The 14,740-nt window shown below is 32.3% G+C and overlaps 1 protein-coding gene across 1 annotated transcript; it reads left to right on the top strand.

Moving 5' to 3' along the window:
* The first annotated feature begins 498 nt into the window (after positions 1–498).
* Positions 499–2,570, top strand: LOC137821737 (SKP1-like protein 14). Its single transcript, XM_068626473.2, has 2 exons — positions 499–1,209; positions 2,302–2,570. Exons 1-2 carry the CDS (start codon positions 564–566, stop codon positions 2,304–2,306), a joined length of 651 nt encoding a protein of 216 aa, XP_068482574.1. The 5' UTR covers positions 499–563; the 3' UTR covers positions 2,307–2,570.
* Positions 2,571–14,740: the final 12,170 nt, after the last annotated feature.

The raw sequence follows: 14,740 nt of genomic DNA, 5'->3' as shown, positions 1-14,740 counted from the left end.
GTTTATAATTTTTTATTTATAATAAAAACTACTTTAAATACCAATGTTTTTATAGCTTATAAAATAGTATCGGATTTAGTTAATATAATAATTAATTACTATTTTTTTAAATTAATTTTTATTAAATAATTTTTTTTAATGATATAATTTTTATATATATGAAAAATTTATACTTTTATTTTTTTAATTTTTAGTATATAAAAAATTTAAATGTAACCTAACAAATAATAAAATAGTGCAGAAATTATATCTATAAAACTAAAAATATATAAAAATAGATAAAATATTAAAAATATTAAAATAGTACAGAAATATAAAAAATTAAATAAACTTGAAAATAATTAAAGGAACTTGTAATTAATATATTAAAAAATTTAAATTTAAGCATTAAATGATTAAATAAAATTTAAATTCAATTGAAATAATGAATAGTGTGTCCGGTTTCTCCTCCTATAAAAATGCATTTGTTCGGTTCAATTTCAGAGGTAAAAATTTCTGTCATTTTCTTGTACTTTCGACTCCTATAAAGAAGATCTTTCTCATGTTTGTTTTTCTATGTGACAATGGCAGAAAAAACTGAATTATCCAAGACGGAAATGGCTGAAAAAAATGAATCATCCACGACGGCAACGGTGAAGAGCGCAGAGGAATTGGAAACGCACAAAATGAGCAAAGGAGAAGCGAGTGAGCCTCCCATTGAAGAACTCAAGAAGCTTACAATCATGAAGGAAGAAGAAGAAGAACCGACGGTTAAGCTAAAAACTTCTGAAGGCATCATCTACTATGTGGAAGCCTCCGTCGTGAAGGAGATGGAAACGGTGCAGTCTGTGATCGATGCCACTGGAGCCAGCCCCGGCGTCACCATTCCTCTGCAAAACCTAACCAGCTGTGAACTGGGCAGGATCCTCGAATTCCGGGCGAAGCGGAGCCGTGTTGGCAGCAACCCGATTGCATTGAGAAAGTTCGACGAAAAGTTCATGGCGAAGCTGACCCCTGACCAGATGAAGGAACTGTACCTCACTGCTAACTATCTCAACATGAGTCATTTAATGGATGTGATATCCAGGGCAATTGCAAACTTCATCAAGCACAAGAGCGCTGAGTTTGCGCGGGATTTCTTCGGCGTCGTTAGCGATTATACGCCGGAGGAGGAGGCGGCGTATCGTCAGGCCAACGCATGGGCATTCAAAAACTTAGACAAAGAGTCAGGTAAATTACCCTTTCCGTTCTGAAAATTACTCAGATGCTAGGTTAAATTGAAGTTAGTGTTCTTAACAATTGTGCAAATGCTACTTTATGACTTAAGAATTAGGGTTGCTAGGTGAAAATACTGGGGTTATTATAGCTCCAAGATTTTATTATCGAAAGAAAAAGAATTATATATAAACAAAGTATTAGAAGTTCTCAAAAACATATACAAAACAGAAAATATTTTAAAAAAATAGTTACGTATTCTTCTTCAATCCTATCTTTATTTTTCTCTGGTTATTTATGGTGGTGAACGAAATTAGTGTTACATTTGCATGATGCTTTTCCACTCACAAGATATTGTAGTTGATTCTAGTTTTGAGTTGGGCACCAATCCGTTGCATCTACTCCTTGCCTGTGACATATTGTAGTTGAAATACAATTTCTTTCTTTTATCAGCAAAAGAACAAATAATAGACTTAGATTACACCACTCTCACTACCAAAGGAAACTCCCACTCCATAACTGCTTTCAGGTTTTTCATTTCTATATGCTGCAGTTTTGATTTATTTTCCTTATTCAGTTTTGCCTCCCAAGCCTGTGTCACTCCCCATAGTTGAGTTTGTTGAAAACTAAAACTTCCTTTGCATCTAATCTCCCATCTCACATAGTTTTCCATAACTTGTTCCATTTCCTGTTAAGTTTCAGTGAAATAAATTGTTGAAAGTGATGTTTTGCTTGATTATAATAGGATGTACTTTCTCTAAACCACTTATTTCACATGTTCCACACTTGACATGCTATCATGCAGGTAAAAAGCAAATGGTTAATTGATTAATCTTTTGATCCACACATACATAGCACACAAAATACTTTTTATCTTTATTTCCCTGTGGCATATACAATAAGGGGAAATATATTATAATACAATCAATATTGAAACGAGCACTATACAATGGTATTATAATTATTATCACAAATGGCACTATATCAAACAAATATATAATGTGCATATATATTAATTATGAGACTTGGAACATATTATAGTGCATGCACTTCATTGCTAATTATACAATTGTAACTATAGTATGATATTTGTTTGTATTGATGCAGTGTAGCGTGCGGGGAAAATGTTTGTTAGGATATTCTTGACTAAAGTGGACTAAAGTCGCTAAGGAATAAATCATAAGAGCTGGTTTCACACAACATTACCCTTCAGCATATTATGAATCTTGTGAATGATTATATAAAACGAGGGTTATCTTGTACTCTGTTATCAAGCTCTGCATTATGGCCTCAAATATATATGTATTAACAAATTTACCCTTCTGGACAATGCAAGCATGCCCAGTATTTTATGGTTTGCAATTACAGATAAGAATTTAAGGGAGCCTAAAGTTATAATTTAGTTTATAACTAATTTGTTGAAACAAATAAGTCAAAAATATAAGGAATAGGTAGTTGATTTTTTTTTTTATGTAATTAAAACATAATTAAAACTTATATTTTAAGAAATAATAAAATCAAAATGTAAAAAATATAAATAATTAGTATTTTTTAAATAAATAAATATTGAATAACGAACGTACCTTCCATTATTGAAACTTAATGAGATTATATTACGTATTTACGAGAGTTGAGTAAAAGTACATGTAAATTTGAATAATTTGAATTGAAAATTGATATATGTTATATCAAATTGAAAAGTTATACTTGTATTTGTATTTAGATATTAATCTAGGTCCAAAAAGCATATAAATATAATTTTATTATTTATTCACTTGAGCATTATAGAATTTTATGCATATGGATCTCCACTTAATATGTTTCATCAACAAAGTTTGACAACCATTTTGAAGAGGAATCATGTTGACTAAAGATCGGTTTCCTCTAAGTTTTTCCCAATCCACCTCGAGTGGTTCTAGTTCAACTTCGATAAGAACATTTGACACCCACTGTGGGATCTAGGTAACACTATTTCCAGACCACAAATCTTAGTACTCACTAAAAGTCAGACTATCACATCAACATCATCATATCGTGAGATGGATTCATCTTCCCTGGATGCTCTCAAAGCTCATGTGGAGAGTATTCTATAGAGGAATGAAATCAATGTCTAAAACAATATCGTTGGCTTGTAGCACAATTTCTTTGAGATTGTCTAGTGAGTTGAGCTTCACTTAGACCCTCTAGTAAGTCCAACATAAAGGGACCATTTAACATGTTTAACACTGTGAGACCGTCTAGCATGCTTTACATAGTGAGACCATCTAACAGGTTAATCATTGTGAGATTATCTAGCATATTAAAGTTGTAGACTTGTCTAACTCTTTTTGAACACAACGAGACCATCTAATGAGTTTAACTCTAAAAGACTAACTAGCTTGTCTAACTTTTTTTGAACATAACGAGACTGTATAATGAATTTAAATATAAGAGATTGTCTAACTTGTTTAACTCTTTTGAACGTAATGAGATCGTCTAATGAGTTTAACTGTGAGAGACCATCTAATAGGTGTATTATAGGACCGTCTGAGAGGTTTAATCCCAATAGACCGTTTAATGTGTTTATTTTAAGTTTTGCACATGAGGCAACTTTTTTATAAAATTTAGCACAACATATAGTGTTTGTTTTCATCAAAACATTCATAGACGTAATTATCCTTATAAGATCATCTAGTGGGGTATTAGACCATCTAATAGTGATTAAACCATCTAGTGCCTTAAAACGAGCCAACTTAGCTGGTTTTCACCTCTTCGCACCCAAGGCCATGAAAGCTCGACTTTGAAACAAATGGAAGTGATTGTGTGTTGAAAAGTACAACGAATCCTCAGATACTGAGGGACATGTCAAGGCTGACCTCATCTAGGCAAACATTTTTTTATTTAGACTTTTAGGAGTACATAGTCAATTCTTTCCTACTAATCTCAAAGGACCAATCATCAAATGATATTATTGTCTACCTTAAAATTCCATAGACACATTTGATACTTTTTGTGCGAGGTTCTCAACTTGGTTTGTTGGTTGCAAGCCGATGTTCGCATGCTCAGTCTCACTCCAACACGTCATTCAAGGAGATGTCAAGTCCCTACAACAATATAAGATGGTTTGCCAAGGCATCCACTAGTATTCCCGATTTGCATCCGACCTTGACCACACATTCTCTATTTGTAGCACTTCATCCATAGATATTTTTTTGACTCTTTGTATGTCAATCCACCCGCCAATATGATTTCAATCTAGGCCTTCACAATCATGTATATCAAAATTGTAGAAACCTTGTAAGCCAAAAAAAAAGGGCAAAGGCTCAGTCTACCACTTCAGCTCCCAATACTCAAACTTTCAAGAAGAGGTGTGTCAGGAAATATGAAAACTACACTTTTCTCAATGTTAGCCGAGATGTCACAATCTAATAAGCATTTAATCTTGAACTAGTTCGAATACCTCAACCTACATATTCTCCTCCGTTCATTGAGGTTGTTTAGACTCAACTTGTTGAATTTCAGTATGGTAGAGAGCTTTAAAGGTTTAGTCTGGATGAAGCCCTAACCAACATACCTTGTTGATACTGCAAAACCTCGATTCGGTCTAGATGGAGCCTTAATAGCCATACCTTATTGATACCTAAAAATGGTTCGGTTTGGATGTAGCCTTAACAGACATACCCTGTCGATACCTAAAAATTCGTTTAGGTCTGGATGGAGCCTTAACAGGCATACCTTGTCGATACCTAAAAATTTGGTTCAGTCTGGATGAAGCCTTAACCGGCATACCCTGCCGACACCTTAAAACAAATAATCAGACTGATTACTCTACTCGTTAAATTTTCTTTGTTCAATTAAGTTAGATGAACACAACTTGTTCAATTTTTCTTTGTTCAATTCATTATCTGACTGAGGAACCTAACTTGTTTAAATAAAGATACAATATGCGAAGAAACGACCATTTCATTAATGAAGAAAGATAGGAGGAGGCCAAACTTCGGCCTCGAAGGTAAAGTGATAACATGCCACATCCCGACCGCAGGAAGAAAAAACTAAAGTCTGAGACTTACTGGTCTTTGCAGGTTGAGTTGCGCTCTTCAATGCCCTAATCTCCGCCCTCAGCAAGATCCGACCCTCAAACACCTCGTTTTCGGGATCGAACTCACCAAACAGTAGAGAACCATTGTAGAGGACGTGAGCCTATCGAACGGCTTGGAAAAAACTTTGGTTGAGCAGCTCTAAAGTCTCATCAATGTTCCTATCCGGCTTCGCCTCGATCGCTCCATTCTCGGCCTCTAACTCGGAGTTCTCGGCAAGCATTGAGATCTTGTTATTCGCCTCCTCCACGACCTTCTTCATGCGTGCATTCTCGGCCACCATCTCTGCAACCCATTGCTCGAGCTCAGTTGCTCAACCCTCGGCAATCTCGCGTTTGGCGCCCTCTCGAACAAGCTTCTCCGCATACTTGGTGTTAGCCGTGAGAGACTGTTTTAGGTTCCTCGAAGCCTTCAAAATCTCATGCTCGAGCCGAGAGATCTCCTCGTTGTGATTACCATGGTGCTCAAAACCCAGGCGGGCCAGGACGAGTGCTCAACACATCATTTCGATGCTACCTTGGAGAAAGTCCTCCGAAGGGACCCCTAGATGAGCTCTCAGGTCGGCTCGAGCAGGCCAATCTTCACCCCCTCACAAATTGTAAGTCACCCCCAACATCGATAGGGGTGACATGGAGACCTCCATTATACGCTCGGTCGCATGAGGGGGATCGGGCGATTGAAGTCGTTTGTTGGTGGCGAGTCAACGTCGATTGGAGAGTGCCGATGAGGGTGTCGTGTTGGCATTACCCTGAGAGAACGGGTGGTCGTGGCTTTGTTGCCCCCTCTCTCGACTTCTTCTTGCTCTTTTCTGAAGGGTAACACCACCGGCCGACCCTTACCCGACCGCCAAGGCCTCAATGCTTGGCTTACCCTTTCGCTGGGCGACCCTTTCCTTAAAAGGCGTCAAGCAAGCCCTTTGCCTGAGGAGTATTTTGGTTCATGATTTCTACAACAATAAGAAGCAAAGTGTTAGTTAAAAACAAAGAAATCGACCGAGACTAGAGAAAACCAACATACCCTTAAAGGCTACCCAACGAGATGCTTTCACATACATGGTTATCAGCTTCCGTGTAGGTAGTTTCCTCGAGAGCTTATCAAACAGAGAAAGAATCTCTAATTCCTCGGCATCCATGGTCGGACATACTCCTTAAACTTTTGAGGTTTCCTAGTCCAAGACATAGGAAACCTTGACCGACCAACTTCGTCAAAGAAATATGGCATGGACTTCGGTCGGATGAACACTTTGAAAAATCTTTCTTTAAAATTTTTGTACGAAGTGGTGTAGGAGCTGAAGAGGATATTACCCGACTGAATGATCAGTGAATGCCACTGAATAGGCTCGGTTGGGTGGGAGGTGTAATAGCTTAAAAAACATGAAGGGGTAGGATGCAAACAAAGAACATCGCATATCAGGTGGAAGGCCTGGATAGACACCCAGGTATTGGGATGAAGTTGGGTAAGAGCCACGTTGAGCGCCTTAAGGGCGCCCATCATGAAGTTATCGAATGGTAAAGAAACATGTAATTCTGAAAAAAGACAAGAATACATATAGAAGAAAGGTAACTCGGTGGGAGACCGACCTAGACATATGGTCTCGGTCGGCAAGCACGACTCAACCCTAAAGAAGCTAAGGCTAGCATCTGCCTTCAAAACTAGAACCTGTCCAAAAAATCATCGATAGAGCTCTCGGTCGTAAAGACAGAGGTGATTCTGGTTACTTTAGGATCCACCTCAAGGAAATCTGACCACTGCCCGGTTCATCCCCTCTAGCCACCTCCTCTACATGGTGCAACACTTGGATTGCACCGACCGATAGAGGCAGTCAGAAATAGAAAACGAAGATGAAGACAAAGATGAAGACGAAGAGGAAGAGGGACACACGAGACGAAGATAATGGGTGGCTGAAGAAGAAGAAGAGGTAGGACGAGACAGATAAGACATGACTAACCTTATGAAGGCCGAAATACAACTGAGATTTGATGGGATAAAATTAAATATTCTCACATTCAAAGGGAAGAGTGATCCTGATGCTTACTTGGAGTGGGAAATTAACGTGGAGCATGGTATGAAGAACCCATGGTAGAATCTTGGACATAAATGAAAAGGATTATGAGGAAGAGATATATTCCAGTAAGTTACAATAGGAATTTGCAACTCAAACTTCAAAGAATGACTCAAGGAAATAGAAGTGTGGAAGAGTATTTTAAAGAGATGAAGGTAACCATGATTAGAGCTGGAATGAATGAAGAAAATGAAGCAACCATGGTTAGATTTTTGAATGGATTGAACCACAACATTAGGGATGTTGTGGAGTTGCAAGAGTATGTTGACATGGAGAACTTGTTACACAAGGCTAACCAAGTAGAACAACAACTCAAGAGGAAAGGAATCATGAGGAGGAGTTCTAACCATAATAATAATTTCAATTGGAAGGATAAGATTATGGAGGATAAAGGAGTTCCCTCAAGTTCAACGAGATCTTTAAGTGGAAAGTCGTCTAATAGATATAATCTTCATAAATAATATTATTAATAATTATAAATAGTGTTAATATTAGAAATAATATTAATTTTTTTAATATTTTTATTAATAGTATTTATATTATTAATATTACTAATACTATTATTAATAATATTATTCATATTATTAATATAATACTAATTATATTAATATTATTAATTTTATAATATTAATAATATGTGTGCTTATTAGTTATGATTATTATTATTATTATTATTTATGATTTTATAATTATTCATATTATAATAATATTTTTAATATTATATATATAATTATTATGATAATAGTTGGTAGGTAATAGAGATTCGTGGGTGATAATTCGTAGGTAATTGAGATTCGTGGGTAATATTTGGTAGGTAATAAAGATCTGTGAGTAAAAGTTATAGGTAATAAGATCTGTGATAATAGTTGGTAGATAATGCTGAATTATCTACGAATTATGAATCCGTGGGTAATATTTGTAGGTAATATTGTTCGTGGATAATATTCGTAAGTAATGTTGTTCGTGGATAATATCCGTAGGTAATGTTGAATTTACCTACGGATTCAGATCCGTGGATAAAAATTCATAAATAATACTGATTTTTTTTTGTAATGTTACTTAAATATTATCTTTTTATTGACAATTAAATTATTTAAGATCACATTATTAATATTTCTCTATTTGATTTATATAGTTATGTTGAAGGAAGTTCATAGTTAGGAAATCAAGGACTTTTTACTTACATATGTTAATCCAAAAACGAAGCCCAGGCAGGACAAGGAATACGTGTCTAGAATGTTGATGCAGGAATCCGCCATCTTAATAGTAGTTAAATTTATTGTAAGAATCACTTTAGGGTTAGTTAAATCAGAAAATTTGGAAAATAATAAAAAATAATTTTAGAAAAAAAAATATTCTATTAATTAAATTATATATTATTTTAAAAATTAAAAAAATATTAATATTTAAATTAATTTGTATTATTAATAAATAATTTTTAAATTAATATTTAATTAGTTATCAAGATTATAATCTTAAGAGCTAATTAGATATAATTTTAAAATTATTTATTATTATTAAAAATTTAAAATTTCAACATATTAATTGAGTTCATTGAGAGTAATAATTCACTAATACCGTAATTAATATTATTGAATTTGTATATATACGTATACACCCTAATTGAAAGACTGCAAGCACATGCAGCAGTATCAATATAAAGAAGTAGCTGATAACCTGTAACAGGCACTTTTGTATTTATGTACTCTCAATGACTCAAACTGTTGTCTTTGTCTGGTGGCCATGTGATTCAGTAGTTTACTAAAATGGATCAACGTCATACAATTTAATTAGAGATCATACACTTAAATAAATGCAATTTGTATTCACACGTAGAGAACACACTACTAAAAAAAACCGGTTTTAGCATTGATCAAAAACTGAAAGAACATAGAAAAGTCGACGTTAAATCATGATTAACATCGGCATTGTATCGAGGAGGCCGAGACACTCCTCTTAAATGATATACGTATTCGATATTAACACTCGTACGATACTTGTAGGATATATATCGGTAGAGTGTCTAATTCAAACATATTCAGTTAATTCCTTCTATGTTTTGTTAAGGCAAGATTGTGATGAGGAGTCGTCTTCAGTGTTCAGTAAGTTGTGGAGAAGTAAAGTCTTGTTTGGCTTGTTTGGTATCTTTGTTTCGAATGGCTTGGAGTGACGACTGTGATTCACATTGATCCGGTGTCAAATTTGTCTCAGTTCGGGTTGTGTAATACTTCAGGTTTGGTTAACGAGTTTTGGGACGTAATTTGGGTTGGAGTGGTGAGTGAAATCTGGAAGCACAGGAATAACATAATTTTTAATAAGGGTAAGGTTGATGCGTCAGAAGTTATTACAATGGTCCAAGTTAAGGTTTGGTCCTGAATTTTCTCTGAGTCTCGTTTTAGGTCGTTCTCTTATCCTAATTGGTGTTTGAATCCCTTGGCTTGCATGCGGTTGGATCGTTGATGTTCTTCGTAGTTACTGTGTAGACTGTGTTCCTTAGTTTTTGTGGATTTGTCTGTTTTTGTGTCTGTTTGCCAGGGATTTCTTAGGAGGGCGGAAGAGATTAAATTGCAATTGTATAAGTGTTGGATCACCCCTGGAGTGATTCATATTTATTAATTCATTTTGTTGATAAAAAAAAGTATCTAATTCAAAAAATATTTGTTGAATTTCTGACAATTCTAGTACGATCTTTTTAAAAATTTAGATTTATTGTATAAATTTTTATTATGATTATAAAAATAAGGAACAAATCATTTTGAACCAGTACATATCTTATAGTGTTGTGTTAGTGTTTGTGCTACATAATATAGAACACTACTAGTTAGTTAAATAAAATTAATAGTAAATATTAATTAATTATTGAATGTTAGCGCGGCTTAACAAACGTATAAGAAAAGAAATTAAATATTTATTAAAAATTACTGTCGGTTTAGCTTATGTAAAATAAATAAATAAAAAATTGAGTTTAGAGTTGTAAAAACCATGCGCTTTAATTAAAAAAAATAATTAAAGTAATAAACTATCATGCTTGACAAAAATTTTAACAAAAGTTACATTGTAGAGTTAGTTAAAATGATGCTAAAATAGAATAATAATAATAAAATGTTGTTCTATTTAGGATCAACTTAGATGATGCAATTGTAAAGTGAGATTTGCCTATATTTATATACATGTTACATGTTAATTTTTACTTTAATTTATTAGTTTGAAAGAATATAATAATGGTATTTTAACTAATATAATTAAATAATTATGTATAAAAATAGTTGTCTTGTACATATAGGAACAATTAGCTCGAGATGGAGGTTTAAATGTGATGTAAGTTGATTTTAGAATTGCATATTTTTTGGATTACTCTTTTGTTTATGAGTTTTGAGATTAACAATATATAAAAGATTCTCACTGGACACGAATTTAATCAAGAGTGTTGGAAGATGATGAAATCATGAAAGATATGCATACAATAGCCTTATAGAATTTTAAAAAGAAAATATCATCTTTTCGATTATAAAATAAATTGTGTAACACTTGAGATTCTCCGGTATTAGATGTGTGTCTTCAAAGCTTGGAAAATCTTAAAATCTTTGCAATCTTAAATTTAGACGAGTATGGAGTTTTTTTTACCTTTGTTGGAGTCAAAGTCTTAGCAATGAATTTTTGAATACCAAAATTATGGAATAACATACATCATCTAGATATTATTGATAAATTGGCCTGACCCATTTGATTTAATATCATTATAAATCAAGGATCTCTTTATAAGAGCATAGTACGTACCTTGGTTTGAGGGGTCTTATGGGATATTACAAAAATATAATTTCATCCATGGATCCATAAGGTATGGATCAATTCATTGTCGTGTCACTGAAAAGTGTTCAAAGATATAATGTCTTATTGATAACAATATTAATATCAACACCAATGTTGGTTTGCTTCAAACTTAAGCTGTATTCTCCACCCTTTTTTAGTTAAGGATGGAAGGTTTACATAGCCCTCGAGAGATGTTTTGCGATACCTCTTCGTGATGTTCTTTAAAAATTTGGAAGAGTTTTTAATAAAATATTGTAGTAAATTGAAGAGCGCATATCCTTTTCAAGGACCTCAAAACTATGAAATCTTAAGGTCCTTAGAATATCAAGATGTCCTTTGCTAACTTCTCTCTTCATGTCATCCATTTTCCAAACTCTAATATTGTTAAAGGTTATAAAATATCTTACTACAACGCATGCTTAATTAGGAATGTCTCTCTATACGAATTATAACACCCCTAAAATGTTTTCTTTTATTTCATTAATTTATTGCTGATAAAAAAAAAAATTAGTATAACGCATTAAGACATATAATAGAAGAAGGGAATGATGTTCTTTCAAGCACCCAAAATCATTCTTTAGTGAGCCTCCCAAAATTAAGAATTTTTTTATATTGAAGAATGCGACAATTTGGAATATATATTCTCTAACTTTTTAGTGTTAGACCAAGAGCGAGTAAGTTTGGAAAGTGTGAGAATTGTTAGAAAATCGAAGTTGAAGTGTGTATTTGACAATGAAAAGAAACATAATCTTGCAGTTTACCAGAGTTTCCAGCAGATTACTATTAAAGAAGGAACCCTATTATGTTTCCTTTTGTATCTTGCCATTTTTCAATTCTCAATCATATTTATAATTGACCAATTTTATTCGCATAACTTTTTATTTTATTTTTGTAAGACAAGTTTTTTTGGTTCTTATATCACTTGACTCAATTAAAAATGATTTTATTATTGTGACAACAACACTTCGCTCACATGTGTTGAGATTTGTAAACAAAGTTAACCAAGCATAAAGATTCCAATAAACTAGAACAACGAAGTTGTGCTTCTAATCACATATCTAATGCTCAAACACAAATTTGAAGCTGCAACCTCTAACCATAAAACATGAATTAACAGGATACAAAACACTATCAAAATCAAAATCGCAACATAGAACTTATCTTTAGGAAAATGAAAATAAAGGGTTTGTAGCTCCACCCAAAAACCTTTACCCAAACAAGAATTGCTCTTTGCCTCTCACCACAACCCGATTTTGAATGCCTTCTCTATATATTAAGGTTTGTTAATACTACTCAACAAAAAAAAAAAAACAATAAGTAAGGTTCTTAACATGACTAAACTTTTTCAATCTAAGGGATGACACTTACCTACGAATCAATTTTAGGAAAAAAGAAAAACTAGAAAAAAACAACGAAACAAGAGAGAGAGGAAAATACGAGAGAGAAACTTTTATACTAGTATGGAATCACTTAAGTTATATTTTCCTTATTATACCAATATCATAAGTTTCACCAAGCCAACATTACCTTATAAATAACTAAAGCGTGAATTTAGCCGACACTAACAAAATAAAATAAAAATTCATCGATTAAGTTCACACAACACTTTTTTGTATTTTATTTAATTATTATTTTCAAATTTAATTTATGACGCTACAATTTAATTATTTAATATAGAGTTAAATGCTAGTTAGTGTTCACCTTTGCATTTCCAAAATAAGTTAGAGTAGTATAATTTTAGAGTTCTTTGACCGACTTAATGTAAATTTTGTGTCATGTTAAAATCGACTTGACCAAATTTTATTTCCTTTTCTTACCAATGACTTGACCGACTCTAATAAGATTAGATTTATGATCGACACTATGGTGTGATGGGTAATCAAAATCCAAAACAACATCACTTTTACCTTTTTTTCACTACTAAACAATTATTAAATAGAAACCAAATTTAGAGATTAAGAATAATTAATTATTATATTAACTAAATTAGATATTATTTTAGAAACTAAAAAAATTAGTAGTTTCTAAATTAGTTTCTATTATTAATAAATAGTATCTAAATTGGTATCTAATTAGCTAACAAAATTTTAACTACCAATTATTTAGATTCTAAATTTGGTAGCAAAAACATTGATAACTAATTATATACTAATTTAGAAAGCAATATTTTTTTTAGTTTCTAAAATAGTATATAATTTAGTTAATATAGTAACTAATTATTTTTTGTCTATTGATTTCTATTTAATGATTTTTTTTAGTGTTTACGGATAATTAAACTATATTTAAAGACATAATTATTATCATTAGTCTTAATTCTGACCAATTTAGACTACTAGAGATGACGAATCAGATCATATATATATATATATATATATATATATATATATATATGCTTCGCTATACGATATAGGTAATACGATATATGCTTCGCTATACGACTTTGATATACTATTTTGCTTGTATTTTACTTAAAACTGCATCGAGTTTATTGTGTTCTTTTATATTCAAAAGGATAAGTTCTGTAGTTTATTAAATTTAATTTAGTGATTATCAAAACAAATTTCATTTTACTTACTTTTATTTATTTACCCATTCTAATTTTGATCTAACCTAATCTCTTAACTAGGTCTGGATAGTGTTTTCAGAAAAGGCTTTAAATCTATTATTATAAATAGTTGTATTCGGTTCTTCATCTTTCTCCTTTCTAGGTGAGTTCTTGAGCTATAAATAGTTATATCAAATGAGTTCTTAGATTAAATAGTTATATCACAAGGGAGTAGTACATCATGAAGATAAGTGTTTTCATAAAAAAAATAACATATTTCAAAATCTAATTGTGTTTGTCACCTTATGTATTCAGGGGGTTGGAGTTGGTGATTTTGTTCAAGTAAGACATCAGTTATATAACTCAACTTCGCCTCGTTTAACGAACAGAAAATATTGAATTTATCAGAGATACAAGAGCTAAGTTAACATATATATTATAAATAATTTTTTTTAAGCAAAACTGATATGGATTTAAGGAAGAAGTGAGGATTTCTGAGCATAGAATATAACGTTTTATTCAATGAAGATAGTCTTTTGACCAAACAAACTTTTCTGCCAACTCCTACTATATATATATGATGTGTACGTAATCCAAACCAAGCGTTATATATGATTTATTCCTCAGCCACTTAGTGAAGAATACCCAAAAACAAACCTTTTCCCTCACGCTATACTGCATTAATACAAACAAATATCATACTCCGTATTCAAGTACCAATCAATACAGCTCTAAAGTACACATACTTTCTTAAAAACTAAAGATAAAGATAAGTTAATATAATCAACTGTAGAACTCATATCTTGGTATTTTTGTAATGAAAGTTGCTATAATGTCAGTCAATAAAAAATAATTTTACGTATAATTTTTTAAATAATTATTATAAAATTAAAAAATGTGGATAACAATTTGAGGTAAATAATAGAACAGAAAATACTTAATAATTAAAAAAATCCCACGAATGAAATGAACACCACACTACACTTTATGATAAACAAACAGAAATGAAATGAAGAAAAATATTTAACGAGTGGGAAGTTAGGTTGAATGTAA

The sequence above is a fragment of the Phaseolus vulgaris genome, chromosome 9 (genome assembly GCF_051622355.1).
Source record: "Phaseolus vulgaris cultivar YP4 chromosome 9, ASM5162235v1, whole genome shotgun sequence".
Lineage (NCBI taxonomy): Eukaryota > Viridiplantae > Streptophyta > Magnoliopsida > Fabales > Fabaceae > Phaseolus > Phaseolus vulgaris.
Note: the sequence above shows the minus strand (reverse complement) of the source record. Positions and strands in the feature narration are given on the sequence as shown.